This window comes from Heteronotia binoei, chromosome 1, assembly GCF_032191835.1.
Source record: "Heteronotia binoei isolate CCM8104 ecotype False Entrance Well chromosome 1, APGP_CSIRO_Hbin_v1, whole genome shotgun sequence".
NCBI lineage: Eukaryota > Metazoa > Chordata > Lepidosauria > Squamata > Gekkonidae > Heteronotia > Heteronotia binoei.
In genome coordinates, this window is record NC_083223.1 from 152,824,820 (window position 1) to 152,845,684 (window position 20,865).

The 20,865-nt window shown below is 43.2% G+C and overlaps 1 protein-coding gene across 1 annotated transcript in view; it reads left to right on the forward strand.

Moving 5' to 3' along the window:
- Positions 1-19,602, forward strand: part of C1H1orf131 (chromosome 1 C1orf131 homolog) — a 54,707-nt gene extending 35,105 nt beyond the window's left edge. Inside the window, exons 3-7 of the mRNA XM_060242699.1 lie at positions 3,184-3,240; positions 13,531-13,626; positions 16,624-16,710; positions 16,935-16,987; positions 19,231-19,602. Coding sequence (XP_060098682.1) covers positions 3,184-3,240; positions 13,531-13,626; positions 16,624-16,710; positions 16,935-16,987; positions 19,231-19,357 — 420 coding nt within the window. The 3' untranslated portion in view covers positions 19,358-19,602. The remainder of the gene's footprint in view (positions 1-3,183; positions 3,241-13,530; positions 13,627-16,623; positions 16,711-16,934; positions 16,988-19,230) is intronic.
- Positions 19,603-20,865: the final 1,263 nt, after the last annotated feature.

Consider the following 20,865-nt stretch of genomic DNA (forward strand, 5'->3'; position numbering starts at 1 on the left):
GTGTGAATCAGGTGTGTTTGTCTGTTTATATGCAAAAGATAAGAGGAGTGACATCCCATCATACCTGTTGTGTTCTTTTTTTTGTAATAACAATTTTTATTGTAATCAAACACTTAAACAATAAAAAGGAACAATTTAACAATACATATAAAGTAGGTATTGTCTCAAACCAGATTGTTAATAAATTTACCATATGACCATCGAACTACATCAACTAAAAATTATTTTGTCTTGTTACTTATGCAAATTGTTACATTAAATTAGCTAATACAAATAATATTTTTATTATATTAGAAATCTCACCTTGAGCCATGAAATATTCTAAAATAGGAAACCAAATGATTTCAAAGGTATTAACCTGAAGAAGATTCTGTATTGATCCTGTTGTATTCTTTTGGATATAAGAGTATCCTGCTAGATCAGACCAGTGGTCTATCTAATCTAGCATCTTTGTTTCTCAAAGTGTCCAGCTAGTTGCCAAGGACAGCCATCAAATAGGGCACAGAGGCCTTTTCTTGAAGCACTTTTCTTTCTAGCTTGACTCACTTGGTGTTGAGCTGGGAGAAAAGTGCTTCCAGGAGTACAGTACAGTAAGGTAAAGTTACTTTTTCCCTTTTTCTGGTAAAACAAAAAATGCACATATATACACACATCACATTCTTTGCTTCTTTATATGAATGGGATGCAGGAATCGATTCAAATGATAGTTCTGTCTTCTTCTTTAGTTTGAGCCACCCTGTGTCTTACTTATTCCATTGGGAGAGAAACCATACAATTCACTTAGAAGACACTTAAGTCTAAGGAGATAAGTCAGGCTGTAAATGTTTTAAGTAAATTAGTTTTATCAAACTTTGGTTGGACTGGGTCCAGATTGGTCTGAACTGGCAGAAACTGACCAATAGAGAGATCTTGGGGTCATGGTAGAGAACTCTCTGAAAATGTCAAGACAGAGTGCTACTGCAATAAAAAAGGCCAACACTATGTTGGGAATTATTAGGAAGGGAATTGAAAAATCAGCCAGTATCATAATAAAGGTAAAGCACTAATCGTTTCTTACTCTGGGGTGATGTTGCTTTCATGACATTTTCACTGCAGACTTTTAATGGGGAGGTTTGCCTTTGCCTTCCTCAGTCATCTACACTTTCCCCCCAGCAAGCTCGGTACTCATTTCACCGACCCCAGAAGGATGAAAGGCTGAGTCAACCTTGAGCTGGCTACCTGAACCCAGCTTCCATCAAGATTGAACTCAAGTCGTGAGCAGAGCTTGGACTGCAGTACTGCAGCTTACCACTCTGCACCACAGGGCTTCTTTCAGTATGATAGTGCCCTTATATAAACTGATGATGTGGCCTCATTTGGAGTACTGTGTACAATTCTGGTCATCACACCTCAAAAAATGTTATAGCATTGGAAAAAGTCCAGAAAAGTGCAACTAGAATGATTAAAGGGTTGGAACGCTTTTCCTACGAAGAAAGGTTAAAACACTTGGAGCTCTTTAGCTTGGAGAAACATTGACTGAGGGAGTGACTTGATAGAGGTTTACAAGATTAAGCATGGGATAGAGAAGGTAGAGAAAGTCATATTTTTCTCCCTTTCTCACAATACAAGTACTCGTAGGCACTCAATGAAATTGCTGAGCAGTTGGGTTATAATGGATAAAAAGAAGTACTTCTTTACCCAAAGGGTGATTAACACATGGAATTCACTGCCACAGGAGGTGGTGGCAGCTACGAGCATAGATGGCTTCAAGAGGGGATTGGATAAACATATGGAGCAGAGGTCCATCAGTGGCTATTAGCCACAGGGTACAGATAGAATGTTTTAAGTGAAAGGCAGCCGCATGGCAGAGAGTGGTAAAGCTGCACTACTGCATTCTTAAGCTCTGCTCACGGCCTAAGTTCAATCCTGGTAGAAGCTGGGTTCAGGTAGCCGGCTCATGGTTGACTCAGCCTTCCATCCTTCCGAGGTCAGTAAAATGAGTACCCAGATTGCTCTGTGATGCTCTGTATTCTTGATGCTTGGGAGGGGGCAATGGTGGAAGGGCTTCTAGTGTCCTGGCCCCTCTGATGGGCTTTCTGATGGCACCTGGGGTTTTTTTGCCACTGTGTGACGAAGTGTTGGACTGGATGGACCATTGGCTGATCAAGCATGGCTTCTCTTATGTTCTTATTTGCATTACTATTTTTTGTTTAATAAAATCCAACGTTCTGCAAGTATTGCTTGTTTGGAACTGTTTACTATGAGGTCCTAATCTGCCAGAAGCAAGCAAGGTAATGTCTGTGAGAATTTTACTTCTTTAAATTATTTATAAGGCTGCCTCGGTCCCACATAATGAGACCTCAAGTACAATATTACCAACAATAAAATTTAAAAGCAAACATGAAGCTTCCTTACACTGAATCAGAACATTGGTATTGTCTAGTGAGACTGGCAGTGGCTTTCCAGTGTCTCATGTAGAGGTCTTTCACATCACCTATGATCAGATCCTCTTAACTGGAGATGCCATGGGACTTGCTACATGCCAATTTGGTGCTCTGCCACTGAGCTATGATCCCTGCCAGAGCACAAGGTAAAACAACATTGCCTATAACAGGGGTGGCCAACGGTAGCTCTCCAGATGTTTTTTGCCTACAACTCCCATCAGCCCCAGCCAGCATGGCCAATGGCTGGGGCTGATGGGAGTTGAAGGCAAAAAACATCTGGAGAGCTACCATTGGCTACCCCTGGCATTATAACATTCACAGACCTACCCAAACTATTGCCAGTGCCTTTCAGGAAGCCCCAGAAGCTCTCCTAAACAATTTTTGTTTTACAGCTCCTCTGAAAGGCTAATAGAAAAGGGGGGGGGGGGTTCATGGAGGTTGTTCTACAGCTTGGGAGCAGCTGCAGAGACGTGATGGTGAGAAGGCACTACTGCAATGACCAGTGGCCACAACAGATTTTTTGTTAGAAATTAGTCTTCATGCAGAGTTCTGATTTGATTACATGTATAAGTAAATGCTGTACATCATTCTTAATGAAAGCCTTTATAATTGACTTTTTCTTACCACAATATTGTTGTTGACCAAAAATTAGTTAAATTATGCCATGACCCTGAAATAAATTGAGTTGTCTTATTGTATGGTATTAGCTTCATTTGAAATGAATCAAACTAACTCTCATGGTTTTGTTTTCTCTATATAGGCAGAGAAGACTGTTCACAAAAAGAATGTGGATGGACAAGATTTTAATTTGGAAAAAGTAAGTCATGACTATATTTAAATGCCAAAAGTGCCAATCATCCTAGGCTTCGTTATCTAATGGTACCTAAATGCTTGTTCTGTTAATCAAGATGTGCTGCTTCCTTGGTAGTGGCATGGACTCACATATATCAGTCCTGGATTTAAAAACTTTTATAGTGTTAACTGAAGTGATAAGTCAGGAAGAATACTGTTTGAACATCCCAGAATGAAACACAGGGAACATGTGGCTAAGAGTTTATTACCTGCATCTACTCCAAAACTGGCTATAGGTACTGGTTCAGGGTTTCTACAGCCTCCCTTCTGGGATCAGCCAGAAGCATGAGATGCAGCTGTGTTCATCTGCATATGGATGACAGCCAAGCCCAGATCTCTAAATGACCTCATGCAGCAATTTAATGTAGCTGTTAAAGAACATATGGACGCAAGATCACCTTCTGAAACCTATCTTCCAGGTAGAACTGGAACCACCACAGAATGGCACCTCTCAAATCCAGCCCAGATAGGCGATTCAGAAGGATGTAATAATTGATGGTATTAAAAATAATTGAGAGGTCCAGGAGAATAGCATAATTGCACTTCCTCCATCCATTTTCTAGAGCAGGTCATCTACTAGGGTGACCAAGGCTGTTTTAGGCCCATAACCAGGCCTAAAACCATTCTAGCAAGGATTCAAACAATTTGCTTCATCCAGGAATGCTTAAAGTTGCCCATCTACCACCCATTCAGTCATCATGCTCAAGAATGGAACATTTGAGGCTGGTAGTTACTGAAATCTCCTGGGTTCAGTTAAGCTTCCTTAGAAGTGGGCACACTACCACCTAGAGCGGCCAACCTCTCTCTCTCTGAAGGAAGCATTTCGGACCCAATCAGCCAGTTATCCCACCCCCAGCAGATTTAAGTAACCAGGAAGTACAAGGGTTGCACAAGCAGGTGTAGGTCTCAAACCTCCAAGAATCCTGTCCACATTCTCAGACTGAATAAACTGAAAAGTATCCCAAACAACTGGACAGGTTGGCACCCTGGCACAATGTAACCCTGCCACTGGTAATGTAGTAAGATCAGGCCAATGGCCCATCCAGTCCAACACTCTGTGTCACACAGTGGCCAAATATATATACACACACACACACACACACACTGTGGCTAATAGCCACTGATGGAGAGCCAGTTTGGTGTAGTGGTTAAGTGTGCGGACTCTTATCTGGGAGAACCGGGTTTGATTCCCCACTCCTCCACTTGCACCTGCTAGCATGGCCTTGGGTCAGCCATAGCTCTAGCAGAGGTTGTCCTTGAAAGGGCAGCTGCTGTGAGAGCCCTCTCCAGCTCCACCCACCTCATAGGATGTCTGTTGTGGGGGAGGAAGGTAAAGGAGATTGTGAGCCGCTCTGAGACTCTTCGGAGTGGAGGGCGGGATATAAATCCAATATCTTCTTCTTCTTCTTCTTTGCTCCATATTTTTATGTAACCCCCTCTTGAAGCTGGCTATGCTTGTAGCTGCCGCCACCTCCTGTGGCAGTGAATTCCACATATTAATCACCTTTTGGGTGAAGAAGTACTTCCTTCTATCCGTTTTAACCTGACTGCTCAGCAATTTCATTGAATACCCACGAGTTCTTGTATTGTGAGAAAGGGAGAAAAGGTTATACAGTTATATAAAAGTATTGTTTTTTAATACTGTTAGAAACACATTATAGATAGGTAATTATGAAATTATTGTGAGGTGAATTATCTCCAGTTTAATAGATTAATCATTCCTATTTGGACAACTTTTCTGCTGTACTTTATTGGAAGGAGAAAAATAATCATTACCTTAATAATAATTTAAATAGTTTTATTCAACTTAAACAATAACATAGCATATGTTTGCTTAAACATCCATGCTTAGCATATGTTTGCTTAAACATGTTAACTGATGTTCTCTCTCTCTCTCGGCTTGGCTTCGCGAACGAAGATTTAAGAAGGGTGCAATAGTCCACGTCTGCTGCAGGCTCGCTGGTGGCTGACAAGACCAATGCGGGACAGGCAGGTCCGGCCACAGTGGCTGCAGGGAAAAGTCTGATTTAGGGTTGGTGCTGTAGCAGTGCGATTCTTCCTCAATCTCCTTTTGTCCTCAAGACCAGCTATGCGTGCATTCTCAAAAGAAGAGACAGCCTGGTGGATGGTGTGCCTCCATGCTTTGCGATCTGAGGCTAGGTCAGACCACTGGTGATGGTTGATGCGGCAGGTGCCAAGGGATTTCTTCAAGGAGTCCTTGTACCTCTTCTTTGGTGCCCCTCTATTTCGATGGCCGGTGGAGAGTTCGCCATACAGGGCAATCTTGGGAAGGCGGTGGTTTTCCATCCTAGAAATATGCCCTGCCCAGTGCAGCTGCGTCTTCAACAGCAGTGCCTCGATGCTGGTAACCTCCGCCCGCTTGAGAACTTCAGTGTTGGTCACAAAGTCACTCCAGTGGATGTTGAGGATGGTGCGAAGGCAGCGCTGATGAAAGCACTCAAGAAGTCGCAGGTGATGACGGTATAAAACCCACGATTCGGAGCCGTAGATGAGGGTTGTCATCACAACCACTTTGTAAACATTGATCTTTGTGCCTTTTTTCAGATGCTTGTTGCTCCACACTCTTTTGTGCAGTCGGCCAAAGGCACGGTTTGCCTTTGCCAGCCTGTTGTTGATCTCCTTGTCGATCTTAGCATCTGAGGAGATGATGCACCCCAGGTAGCTGAACTGCTGGACTGTCTTCAGAACTGATTCACCCACAGTGATGCAGGGAGGGTGATAATCTTCCTGGGGTGCAGGCTGGTGGAGAACTTCTGTCTTCTTCAGACTAACTTCTAGGCCGAATAGCTTGGCAGCCTCTGCAAAGCAGGATGTCATATGCTGCAGAGCTGATACCGAGTGGGAGACGAGTGCAGCATCATCAGCAAACAGTAGCTCTCGGATGAGTTTTTCCATTGTCTTGAGTGGGCCTTTAGTCGCCTCAGGTTGAACAGGCTGCCATCGGTGCGATAGCGGATGTAGACACCATCGTCATCATCTAGATCTACTGCGGCTCTTTGAAGCATCATGCTAAAGAAGATCGTAAAGAGAGTTGGCGCAAGAACGCAGCCTTGCTTTACACCTGTGCCTATTGGGAAGGTCTCCGAGAGGTCGTTGCAGTGTCTGACTTGGCCTCGCTGGTCTTCGTGTAGCTGGATGATCATGCTGAGGAACCTTGGGGGACATCCTAAACGTTCCAAAATTTGCCACAGGCCTTTTCTGCTAACGGTATCGAAAGCTTTGGTAAGGTCGACAAAAGTCACATACAGAGCCTTGTTCTGTTCCCTGCATTTCTCTTGGAGCTGCCTGAGAACAAATACCATGTCGGTGGTGCTCCTGTTAGCTCTGAAGCCGCACTGGCTCTCTGGGAGGAGTTCTTCTGCATTGGCGGGCACCAGTCTGTTCAGGAGTATTCTGGCAAGGATTTTGCCTGCGATGGAGAGCAGGGTTATCCCCCGGTAGTTGGAGCAGTCTGACTTTTCCCCTTTGTTCTTGTATAGGGTGATGATGATTGCATCGCAAAAGTCCTGTGGTAATTTGCCTTGTTCCCAGCAGGTGACAAGTACTTTGTGAAGTGAGCTATGTAGTACTGTGCCCCCATGCTTCCAGATCTCTGGTGGAATTCCATCAACTCCTGCTGCCTTGCCACTTTTCAGTTGCTTGATGGCTTTAACAGTCTCTTCTAGAGTGGGGATCTCATCCAACTCTGTTTTCACTGGTTGAAGTGGGGTAAGGTGAATTGCTGAATCTTGAACTACGCGGTTGGCACTGAAGAGAACCTGAAAATACTCCTACCACTGGTTCAATATGGATGCCTTGTCTGTGAGGAGCACTTGGCCGTCTGCACTACGATGTGGTTAAACAAAATATATATATTTTTAAAAATGTAAACTGTTAGCCCAGCCTACACATGAAAATCTTAAATACTGTCCTCTTTAGCTCACTCGTCATCTTCATCTTCTTCTTTGTTCATAATCTGAAAAAGAAAAACAAGCTTTCCTGCTTTGTCAGGTCCCAAACAATTTCTCAATTTAGAATGAATGAGTCCAAAGGAAGAGAATATTCTTTCTACGCCTGCAGAAGAATCTATTGCTGTTAAAAGTGAAATCATTATTTGAATAGTCTCTAAATCCAAGTGCTTAAGTGACTTCCACCAGTTCACTGGTGTGACTTCCTTTAAAACATCTTCAGCAAACATATATTTCTTGAATGATTCCCCCTAAGCTCTGAAGTTTATTAAAGTTGGCATTACAGACGGATGATTGCTGGATACCCATGTCATAGCTAACTCCTCTTCCTCAGCACTTAAGTTTTGACCCTGGTACTGGATATTGACAATATTTGCCAGAAAATGAGCTGGAGACAGTGCTTGTCCCATTCATTTTTTTAATGCTTGTAATTTAATTCTGTCAATGTGTAGTTCTGTTTTTAAGTGCTCACTCAGTTCCTTCCAAATTTCAACAGCATCAGCAATAAAACAGCTATTTTTCTGTATTTTGTTTAAAGCTTCAGAAATGGGTTTCAGGATGCTCAGCATATGTTCAACATTTCTCTTAAGCCCAATGTTGAGGATTTTCGCCGTGACAGTGCCATCTGTTTTATCTCAATTTTGTTCACAAATTGTCATCAGAATAGGCCAGTTCTTGATATACTGCTCAAAACAGTCCACCACAGAGTTCCATCTAACATCTTGTGGGAGCGTTAGCTTGGTTCCACCCATTCTTTTCAGAGCTGCTGCAGCAAAATGATTGTTACGGAAATATTTAATCAATATCAACAACATTAGTCTTTATTTCTGGAACACTGAAGTCTTTGGCTAGGAGGTGCAGCAAATGAGCACTGCAACCATATGTTATTAGCTTTGTATTCCCTTCCTGCTCTTCTAAATTTCTTCTCATCTTGGATACATTTGTAGCATTGTCTGTGACCAAACTGCGTACTAGACATTTGAATTTTTGTTCACATGTTATTACAGCTTTTGCTGCCACTTCTTGTAAGTATTTTGCTGTGTGTTCATTTCCTGACGTATCAATTGTTTGTGCAAGGAAGACTTTCCCTTCTTCTGTTGTTATACAAGCACATACAACTGGATCATTGTGGACATTACTCCACCCATCAAAACTTAGGTTAACAATGTTACCCTCCAGAGCTGTTGCACATTGCTCCATTTCTCTATCATACACTTTATCCAGCAGTTTCCCTGCAACATCTGCTCTGCTGGGTGGACTGTATCCTGGTCTCAGTGATTGAACCATATTAATGAAGTGTGGGTTCTCAGTTAGATGGAAAGAGGAGTTTGTTAAATAAACAAACTGGGCATTAGAGGTGGAGCAGGCGACGCCGCTGCGCTGCCACCTCTTCTCCATAGCTTCTCCTCCGAGATGGGCTCAGGCTGAGCCCATCTTGGAGGAGCAGCTACGGAGAAGAGGCGGCAGCCGCGCAGCGGCGTCGCCCGCTCCGAGAAGGGGGGGCTCGCCACGCTCCTTGCCGCCGTTTTCCCCCTCCCCCTGCTTCCGTTTTTTTGGGGAGTGGGGGAAGAGGCTGGAAATCCTGGGGTCCCCCACCAGGGCGGGAGGGTTGGGAAGCCTATTCAAACATGTTTCTGTTGTCATCCTCATCATAGCACTTCTCATGATGTTGCCTCATTTGGGCCACTAGACCTTGCATTTCTTTGTTGCAGTGTTTGCATTTTGCACGCATGCCTGCCTTACCAATAGGTAGAGGAACTTCATTAAAATATTCCCAAACTGGATCTCTTTTACGGCCTGCTGCCATTATAGGTTTTGTCCTCCAGGGAAAGAATAATGTGATGTACTTCAAGTTATACACACAAAAGATCCAAAGTCTTGTGGAGTATTCTGCTCAAAAAGTTTCACTTTTATTTTTACTGTTTGCCCCTCCCTCCTCACACTTAAGTTTCTTCTTGTGCGGATTTATTCCACTCCAAGCAATCTTTTTCTATTCATTGAACTTTTTGAAATTTAGCACAAGGGGTTCATTCTGTGTACATAGGTTTGTAGAACAATGAGATTAAGGTCTTTTGCTCAACTCTGTTCATTTTATATATAGCATTTTTGCTATGCAGAAGAGGCATGTGATCTCTGCAGACACAAATTACAGTTTTGAGAACTGCAAAACCAAGCGTCTGGGTTCTGTGATAATATCTTGTAGAAAGAGAAACTGCCCAATAATCTTACAGAAACCTCTGGAAGAGCATGATATTGTGAATGGATTAATAGAATTTATGACCAAAAATTCTAAACATTGCATGAATATACAGCCTTATGCTTCAGAATTAAAAACTAATCCTTATTTCATGATGGGATAACCTTTGAATGATAATAAAAAGCATTTTATTTTAAAAAATCGGATTTAAATTTTAAAAATCAGATTTAAATTTAAAAAAATCATTGATGTTTATCCACCCTGTTTGTTTGTTTCTTAATGGATTCTTCCTCCACTGTCATTCTAGCCATCTCCATTGTCTTTTCATTGTCCATAGCCCCTCAGTAAACCAAGGGGGTACTGGGAACTAACATTTGAGAGAGGGTGCCTGGGAGTAATCACATCAATCCAGGTCATGTCCTCATTTCAGATATCAGACAGGATATCGACAGGAGCACCAGCCATATCATTTCCTGTAGCCATTAGAAAGTTATTCAGTTTCATCTAGCTCTGGAGGTAGATCATTTTAATAGATCTCCCAGCCCTTTAGAGTCTTGGAATGCTTGTCTAAACCCAAGCAAATACTGAACTGTCCATGACAAAGGAACTGTCATAAATTCCTCCTCCCTCACATGACATTCCTCCCGCCTAGAACCAAATACCAGATCAAGAGTGTGACCTGCATAATGTATAGGACCAGTTATTACCTAAGACAGACTTATGGTTCTTATGGAGGCCTGAGCTGCTCCTGAAAAGACAGCTTCAGCATGAATGGTGAAGCCCCACCCAGTGAAACCAGCCCTAGGGGTCCTCAACACTGCCTCCAAGATACCCTTGGGAGTGGCGATGGCTCAGTGCTAGAGCATCTGCTTGGCATGCAGAAGGTCCCAGGTTTAATCTCTGACATCTCCAGTTAAAAGAATCAAATAGCAGGGGATGTAAAAGACCTTAACCTGGGATTTTGGAGAGCTTCTGTCAGTCTGTCAGTAGATGATAACCTCGATGGATCAAGGGTTTGATTCAGTATCAGGTAGCTTCATGTGATCACCTCTGTCACCTCAGGCAGAGGAACTGCTGGAAAGCAGAGTGGGCAGTGCACAAATAGAATCTCAAGTCTGTCTTTCAATCACAACATTAGGTTCACAGCCTCAAAACTGGCAGTGTCCTGGATAGAGCACTGCTAGGGGGATAGAGCCCTTACAAGCTACAGTGACACCCCATCTGCCAGACCTATGCTGATGTACTGAGTACCTCAAGGGACAAAGTTGGAAGATGTTAACCCCTCCCCCAGCCGGATCCCAGTGATAAATGCCAGGTCAACTTTCTCATCCAGGATTAAATCCTGGATGGCTGCTGTTTTCCCTGTGACTGACCTGGCATTTAGCAGCAGGATTTTATAGCATTGTGAATTATTGATATTGTTACCATCAGCAATCCAGTGTGGTGTAGTGGTTAAGAGCAATGGGCTCTAATTTGGAGAACTGGGTTTAATTCCCCACTCCTCCACATGAAGCCTGCTGGGTGACCGTGGGCTACTCACAGTTCTTCAAAAATTCTCTCAGCCCCACGTACCTCACAAGGTGACTTGTGGAGAGGGGAAGGATATTGTTAAGCCACTTTGAGACTCCTTAAGGTAGAAGAAAATGGGGAATAAAAATTCCCCACACAATAAAACACAAATGCCTGTTCTTCTATCAATGTTATCTCCCCCTACCCCACAAACTATGAATCATGGCACCATCTCTCACCCTGTTCCATCCCCCCAAGCACACTCGTCCCACCAGTAAACAGTAAAAATAAAGACAAACCCATATTCTCTGTATAAAAGTCCTTTCCTCACTATACATTATCTTTCCCTCTCTCGCACACACAATGCTCTGAGGCTCCCTGAGAGAAACAGCCAATGTGTTCTCTATAATTTCATACCCTCCTTGTGAATCCAGACTTTGCCAGTGAAAACGAAGAGATGAGGAGTGGAGGGGAAAGGATAGAAGGGACTCTGGCTGTCTCTCCCAATGCTACTGCATAGTACCAGGGAGACCTATGGCAAAGGAGGACATGTACTTCTTGTCAAGTCCTGTCTTGCCTCAGGGTGTGGTAGGCCGTGGGCCATTTTGAGTTTTTTTCCTGGGCCAGTCTGCCCCTTTTCAGCAGCACTTTCATCTGCTCAATCTGAAAGCAGGGGAGAAAGAGAAGGACTATAATCTCTAGAGCAAAAAAAACCTCTACTTTTTTTTCCCTCTAGAGATTGTATCCCCTCTCTTTTTACCTTGTTTTCAGATTGAGCAGATGAAAGTGCTGCTGAAAGTCAGTTTGGAGAAGGATTTCCTCCCCTGTCCCCAAACAATGAGAATCATACCTGGAATAAATTCCATTGTTTTGAGGAGGTGATGGCAGCAGTGAGTTGATACTTGGGCATCCTGCCATATCAAGATATGTATGGGTGGAGAAGGGTCAATGTTTAGATCATGCTTCCACCAACAATTTCCTGTTCATTTCCAGAGTCTCCACATCATAGGTCCTGGGAACACTTAAGAGTTGAATTGATGCCATGGGGCTTCAAGCCAGCCCTGTCCTACAGTTGTGCTCTGTAATGTGGGTGGGGCTGTTTCCTTAAAAACAGGTACAGCCACATTACATATAGGCTAGCCAGCCTGGTGCTGGAAAGAGAGCCTGCATTGGGAATGTAGCTATTGCTGGATGCCCAAGCATGTGCCGCAACTTGGATGAGTGTGCTAGTCCCATTTCCATTGCTTATGTGGGGAGGAAACTAATCACCAGTAGGAGGGAAAAACAAAGATAGTGTGGGAAAGAGGACTAGTTGTGTGGCAGGATAAGTTTAGCAGCAAGGGAAATTTATTTCTTGCATATACGGACGGAAAAAACTGTTGCAAATGTACTGGATAGTTGGTAGTAAGAAGTACAGTCAAGTCACAGGTGACGTACAGTGACTCTGGGATTTTCAAGACAAGAGACGTTCAGAGGTGTCTCCATGTCACAACCATGGTATTCCTTGGAGGTCCCCCATCCAAATACTTGTCAAGATCTGGGCTACCCAGGTCAAGAACTATTACATAATTACCTGCAAGGAATTATTTCCTCCACATGCTATCTCCACACTCTCTCCTTTCCTCTCTTCTTGCAGCCCCACAGTTTCTCCTCTTCCCATTCCTTCCTTCCACCATTTTTATCAGTTCCCCTTCCATTTTTCACTTCCCCCCTGTCCTTCCTTCCCTATTCCTGGCAGCCCCTGCTGTTGCTCCTGTTTCCTGGCCCCTTATCACTCACCTTTCACTCTATATTCTTTCCTTTTTATTTATTTGTTTTTACATTATTTATAGTCCATCTTTCTCACTTGAACTCAAGGCAGATTATAAGAGCGAATCAATACAATCAACATGGGATATTCGTGGGCATTCGATGAAATTGCTGAGCAGACAGGTTAAAACGGATAAAAGGAAGTACTTCTTCACTCAAAGGGTGATTAACATGTGGAATTCACTGCCACAGGAGGTGGCGGCGGCCACAAGCATAGCCACCTTCAAGAGGGGTTTAGATAAAAATATGGAGCAGAGGTCCATCAGTGGCTATTAGCCACAGTGTGTGTGTGTGTGTGTATATATATATAAATTTTTTGCCACTGTGTGACACAGAGTGTTGGACTGGATGGGCCATTGGACTGATCTAACATGGCTTCTCTTATGTTCTTATTCAATTTAAAAATGCATTAGGATTAGGATTGTAGAACCAACCAAGTCTCCCCTCCAGCTTTGCTCCACCTTCCCTAATTTTTATCATCCTTCCTGCAGTTCTTTGTTTCTTTTGTCTGTGGTTGTCTAGGCAATCCAAAATGATTTCAGAGAACTTGTGAAGTAATCTTGTAAGATACTGACATTTCAGAACTTTATTTTTTTCTCTCTTTTTTTAAAAAAAAATTATGCTGCCAGGTTTGCAGAAACATCTGTATGTGGCTCTATCATGTGGATTTTTTGATCTGCATTCTGGGGCCAAGTTCAGAATTATGTGATAAATACTACTTTATAATGTTATTTACTTTCATTGTAAGTTTATTGTTTTTATAACACATTAGGCCCGTTTGGAAGTGCACCGGTTTGGAATCACTGGATTTGAGAAGAAAGAACAACGGATTATGGAACAAGAACGTGCTATTATGTTGGGAGCAAAGGTATTATATTAAGGAACATAATGCAAAGAAACGAAAATAACGTAATTTTTCTCTATGATGACCTAAGGTGGAATTTCGTATTGAAGCAGCAGATGTGTCTGGACACAAGTCACCACCAAGCTGCAGCAATGATAGTTTTCCATGGCAGTAGGTTGGAGGTAGGGGCTAAATGGTTCCTCTGCCTGCACCTCCCCTCTCTCAGCTGAACTCATTTCCATCCCCAGAACCCACCCTGAAGGAAGTGACAGGACAGGGAGTTTCATATGGGGGTGCATGGGAAGAATAAGTGTTCTGTATTTCTCCCCATACACCTACCTCACAGAATTGTTGTGAGGATAAAATGGAGGAAAGGAGAGCAATTCAAGCTGCTTTGAGTTCTCAATTGTGAGAAAGGTTTTAATATAAATTAAGTAAATAGATACCACTTTTTTGCTGGGGAGTGCCTCCCATTCTGCCATGTGTTTAACAGCTTGAGAGCATGTACTTGCCAGGACTCAAGGCTGTTCTTCTTAGGTGTAAAGCACTTGGAGGCCTTCTGTATTTTTTATTTATTTATTTATTCTGGGATTTATATCCCGCCCTTCCCACGAGTGGCTCAGGGTGGCTTACAACAAACAATAAAATCAGAACAACCTAATTACATTTAAAATCAAGCATTTAAAAACCTAAAAACCTTAAAAATGTTTAGCATTAAAACAATACAGTAATCACAGAGATCTAGAAAGCTACATTTATCCAGTCAGGCGTAGGCTAACCGGAAGAGGGTCGTCTTACAGGCCCTGCGGAACTGAGTAAGATCCCGCAGGGCCCTCACCTCTTTCGGTAGCTGGTTCCACCACATAGGGGCCATTGTAGAAAAGGCCCTGTCTCTAGTTGTCTTGAGACGCACTTCCTTGGGCCCGGGGATGTTGAGGAGATTTTGAGTCCCAGACCTCAGTACTCTCTGGGGAACGTGTGGGGAGAGACGGTCCCTCAGGTAGGCAGGTCCCAGGCCATATAGGGCTTTAAAGGTAATGACCAGCACCTTGTACCGGACTCGGTATGTTATTGGGAGCCAGTGCAGAGCCCGAAGACCCGGCCGAATGTGCCCCCACCTTGGGAGGCCCAGTAACAGCCGGGCCACGGCATTCTGCACCAGCTGCAATTTCCGGGTCCAGCACAGGGGCAGCCCCATGTAGAGGGCATTGCAGTAATCCAACCTCGAGGTGACCGTAGCATGGATCACTGTTGCTAGGTCGTCGGGGTCCAGGAAGGGGGCCAACTGCCTTGCCCGTCTAAGATGAGAAAACGCGGACTTGGCAGTGGTCGCTATCTGAGCCTCCATCTTCAGGGACGGCTCCAGTAGCACCCCCAGGCTTCTGACCCTGTCCGCTGGCCTCAGCGGTACACCGCCAAAAGCTGGCAGGGGGATTTCCCCCCCCCCGGACCCCGACGGCCCAAACAAAGGACCTCTGTCTTCGCAGGATTCAGTGTCAGTTTTGCTTCATGTATTCATTGAGCCCTAATATTTAAAACAGATTTCAGGACTAGGAGTGTGTATTCGGTTCATCAAACCAAATAAACCCCCAAATAACAGTTGATTCAGCTGCATGGGGCTCCAAATACAGCTGAATCAGATTCCCTAATGTTATTTGGGGGCTGAATACAGCTGACCGAATACCACTGAATCAGTATTTGGCAGTATTTGGCTCCATAATACCCTATGGGGCATTGAAGTCAATGGTAAAACATAGCATGTAATAAATGGCAGCTGGGGGACAGCAGATTTGACGGAGAGGCTCCAAATTTGCTGGGCAACTGCAGGAGCCCCTCCCCCACAGAACCTCCAGGTTTCAAAAAGATTGGACCAGGGTGTCCAATTCTAGGGGTACCCAAAGATGTCCAGTGCTCCTTATGGTGGGAAAAAAAATCAGTCACTGTTCCCACTGTAATTAGAGTGAGGAAAGTGATTCGGGGGGGGGGGGCAGGGGTTTGAGAGAGAGGTGCCAAAGTTGCAGGGCTGCTTCAGGTGCCTTGCTCACACAGGACCCCAACATTCCAACAGGATTGGAACAAGGGGCTCAGTTGGCTGGAAAAGCTAACCCGGGCAGCAGTCAGGTTCTCCTCTTGGAGAATTTCTGTAGTCAATTCAACTGTGGTGATGGTGCTTGCTTTCAAGGAACATAACAGTGCTGTGTGTTCAGTAGAACAAGTGCCATTGTGACAGTGACATTGCAATACACAAGACCGTAGTTCAAATTAGAGAATCTGTCTCATTCACAAATTGTGGTGGGGGCTTTCTGCAAGGACTACTGCACAGAACCAGTGCACTGAACACACTAGTGCCAAGCAGCAGAGATGGGACATTCACTTTCTGCATGCAAAGCAGTTGCACAGCCCTACAGAACAAACATCTGTGGGGAATCCTTTAACACTGACCTTGAAGTGATATTCATGCAACATATTGCCGTGTAAGTTAAGGTCCCTTTGAGCGGCCTTAACTTCTCAGAAGCATCTTTTTAAACCCGTGCCCTAGTTTCCGGGATTTTCTTCTGGGTTCTGTGTGTTGCCCCCAAGTCTGGATTTTACTGGATTTTTTTTTTTGCGCACCCCTATTTGGGACTTCACCTTGTTCAGTCTGTTCTGATTCTGTTGAATTTGCAGTACCTTCAAAATACTTTTAAATGCAAGATGAAAAGTCTTTGTATTTCTGACAATGGAGATCCAATTTCACTTTTGTCGTTCAAGTCCCATTAATTCAATCCAAGTGCTTTGAAGACTGCAAATCAATTCACAAGTGTGCATTCTCTTCTCTCCTGCCTTCACAGCTATATCAATCAATGCTTATATTAATAATATTTCTGCAGAAAATAATTAGGGTATAATTATGGCATTTTGATGCACTTAAAATAGGAAGAACAGTCTGCAACTTTTTTTCTTTAGATTACCTATGCTTTTGTGTCCATTTGCACATTCTGAAGAGTTAGTAAAACAAGACATTTGAAATTGTCATTGCAGCCTCCAAAAAAGGAATATTTGAACTACAAGATTTTCCAAGAAAAACTCAAGGAAAAGAAAGCAATTAAGAAAGAAGAAAACACAGTGGTGTGTATGATATGTATTCAGTAAAATGGAAAGTCCAGCAATTCCTTACAGAAAAATTCACAAGGCAGGATGGATAATCTCCAAGATTGAAGTTTCTTACTTGAGTGCGGCTGGTAGCCAGTTTGCCTGGCCTTTGCAGGGTACCTAGCATAGAGGCTGTATTTGAAGTGAAATTTTGCTGCATTGTGCTGCTATACAATATTTTTACTGCCCTTCGTTAACAGGAAAATAAATCTGATTCTCTCAAGAGGAAGAAGAAAAAAGGGCAGGAGGCAAGGTGAGTTAATACTTACAGACCTTACTTCAGTAAGTAGTAGCAAGCTGGATCCATGTTTGGGTTTTCTTAGCTGGATCCATGTTTGGGTTTTCTTGCAACTAAGGGCTCAAGCCAACAAGATAAAGATCACATGTTGTAGTCCATCCTTAAAATAAAACTTGTCGTCAGGACCTCGAGTCAAGGAATAACACAGTCTAATATTTCAGCAGTTTATTCCATAAGCATCATAAGGCAGTACACCATCTTTGCTAAGAATGATGTCTTAGCTCAGTGACTCTCCTTTTAACCCCTCGCCCCAACCGTTAGATTTCAAGTGCAAGCGCAGCAAAAGCAAAACGGGAATAGGGTTTTTGGTGGGGCCCCCTCCCCCACCCAAAGTCTTAGAGTCCAGTTGTCTAATCTATACTTCAGTAGCACCTGACCTTGATGCCGGTGGAAACAGCTTGAATAATAAGTTCCCAAGATAAGCATGCAGAGAGATGAGCTAAGCAGGACTGCACCCAGGCAAAATGGTTACATTACAAAAAGCATGGCAAGAGGAATACAGAGGGGATGACTCTTGACACTTGTGGCTAGTGCAGATTCAGTTTACCTTTGAAGCCTGCAGGGAAAGAAAGGGGGTGGGGTTAGCTCATTCTGTTTTCAGTTTTACTTTTTGAAACTGGATGTTAAAGGCAACAGTGTGTGGTTTTAAAGGGCACATATATTTTCCTTTAAAATGCTGACCCGGGCAGCCAGTTCTGAAGAGTGAAACTGAGTGATGGTTGAATAGTTAAAACCCCTCTTTTTTAATCTCATTCTCCTGAGGCATATTGAGGTACCAGCAGTTTGCATTTTAATTGTCATCAAAGCAATGGGGGTGCACTTCTGCAGCCCTGGAAACACAAATGGCGACCCTCCAAAACTCTGCAGCAGTGCTGGTGTGATGGAGTGCACTTTTAGGAAGCTCAGAAGTGCTGTACAAACAGGTGAAGGACTGTGAAGGGTTAACTCTCCACAGAGGCCAGAGAGCCTTGAATGACAGGCTGTTCCTAGCAATCTGATTGGTTAGCATAAGCTGATCAGAGAAAGACTTCTGAGGAGAGATTCAGTCATATTGCTTTAAGGTAGTTTAGGGAGTTTATTCTAAGAAGGTCTAATCAGAAATAAGTCGCACATTATTCAATAGGAGTTACTCCCAGGAAAGTAATTTTAGGACTGTGCTAGAAGGTGCTTGCACAGCATCAAATCCAGATGACCTTAAGAGAACTCTTGCACCAATATTGGAGCTCCCATTCTGCTCTGTGGGAGCAGCATGATATATACCCCTAGCTCCCATCCAGTCATTGTTTTCCAACAGCAGCAGGCACACCACACATTAGTTAGAGACAGAGAGGGAAGGGAACTGGAAGTCATTCATCCTGTGAACAGTGGGGTTGGGGGTGTTTGCTTCTTTCTCAGGGCTCTAGGCACCTTTCCTTTTGCTCATGCTGAGCAGAGGGGCTTAGCTTCATTGGTTCCTCAGCTTTGGGCTTTGTGACTAGCTCTGGCTGGCTGAGATTGTGTGAGGCAGAGTGGACTCAGAACTCTGAGCCACCTGTCTCTCTGATCACACTGGGCAGAGGGGCTTAGCTCCTGGTTGTCTTGCCAGAACCCACAAAGCCACACTTATTTCTGAACACCTCTGCGAGTTTCACGTGACTAGCAGGAGGTCTGTTCAACACATTCCTGAACCTGAGACTGTGATTTTCCCAAAGAGCACTTTCCTGGGAGCAGTTGATTTGGGGGGATGCAACTCCCCACCACCAATCCAATCCTCACCAAACTTGGAGGGCAAGTAGAGGAAAGTCAGCTGGAGACTCACTGTGAGTTTGGTGTCTCTGGCCCACAGAGGGACCATTCTATCACATCCCAAACCTCACTAAATGAACCTGTTCTATAAATGGGAAGGTTCGTGGTTTGTGTGGTCCCATGAACCAAAATGAATCTCCATTTTTCCAGTTTATGCCCATCCCTAATCCTGGGCTTCAGTTTGTTCTTAAAGCCCTGTATGCCAAAGCAGAATCACTTTTTAATTCAGTTCTATAGGTAATTCTATGCAAAATTGTAATAGTATGTCTTCTAGCAATCATTTCCACTTTTCAAAACATTTAATCGCAGCTCTACTCTTGCGTCCTGGTTTAAATACCTCTCTTAAAGCATATTTTATAAAGGCCAAAATTTTCCCCCTCTTTCATAATACTGTTTTGTTTTCCTTTTAAAAGCAGAAAATCCAAAAAGGTGAAGCCCAGCATTCTGCCAACAGGGCAAGTTGGAAAATTTAAGAATGGGACCCTTATTCTTCGTAGCTGTGACATAAAGAAAATCAAATCTTCCAAAATGATTAAATGACATCACTGAATCATGTTTGCCTAGAAAATGAGATGAATGTATTTAATAGTCTAAACCCTTTTTAATACTGCTCTGCTGTATAGAAAAGTGTGATGATGGAATGTTGTAACTAAATTGGGAGACAGTAACAGTGTTATTGTTTTTATCATCCTGATTAACAGTTGACAGTGCTTCTCCAAGCTAATTGAATATTCTGCTAATTGTTCATTAGTATACAATAATTAAAAGCATATCAGAACATTAAATTGGTATTTATGTTACCTAAATTTCCTAATTCTCTTCTGGTTAACTTATACTTAAAAGACCACAGCAGCAGAAGTTGGACTGTGCAATTCCTGGTGATGCTGGTGGGACTTGACTAGGAAAGAGTTCTGCTGTGGATTGTGCCTCAGATTCATTTTACTTGCCACAATTTACAGGCAATCATTTCCACAGATGTTTGTACTGAAAACAATTCTGACACTTCCTGGATTCCCACAAGGCCCTTACCTCCAGTTTCTCAGATGTCTGTATTGTTACCTCAAATGATATTATTTGGCAAAATTGGGCTGTCTCTTATTTAGTTGGGGGAATCAGCAAGAGACAGGCTTTCAAGAGGGAGGTAACTAGCAAGATTTTCCACCAAAGTTTACAGGAATTTTTCCTGTAGAGAGCTCTCAGAATTAACCAGATCGTTGCTTAACCAAGTGAGGCTGTTTTATTAAGAGAAAATACTAAAATAATATGCACATACAGAGGATAAATGTGTACTGAAAAACAAACACACCACTTGCAGAAATACAGAGGTGAGAGGGATTTTAGGAGCGGTTTCAAAGGATTGATAGCAACTTGTCCAGGAGAGCAGACTCTGCAGAGGAAAACTGTGAAACAGACCAGCATCTCACAGAAGGTCCGAAATGAAGAAGAAGGTAAGAATTCTAATGTTTGCTGATGGTCTTACAGTGATGGAGAGAAAAGCTATCCAGCTGGGTGAATAGCCCATCAGTTAAGGTGATTGGATCAGGAAGGGAGGGACCAAGTGTTTGGATTTGCAAAGAGAAATTCTTTTTCCTGTAGGCTTCATAATGCAGAAAGATACATAGACTTGAACTTAGCTGCCAGAAACCATTTTGTTTGGCTCTACTCCATCTTGAATTTTAGTGTACACTTCCAGGCTATATTGTGGCTTACTTCTGAACCAGACATGGCTGGCGCTTTTACAGAGAGAGAATTGGGGTGAAGGATGATAAGGAACATATTATACCCAGAGCGCCCTTTGCAAGGGTGCATAGGGGGCCTCACAGTATAACACATTGGCTTGGATTCACCAGAGCGTTTCTGCAGATAATGTCAGAACTGGAATGAACTTCAGACGATTCCAATACTAGTTACAAAGTAAGGATCTTTATTGAAGAACTACAGTGCTAGAGCTACGAGATAACAGTAATGCCGAGTCCTGGCATTTGGTTACATTTTATGCCATCAGCAAAGTACAATAAAGCGATCATTCACACGGATTACAGACAAGT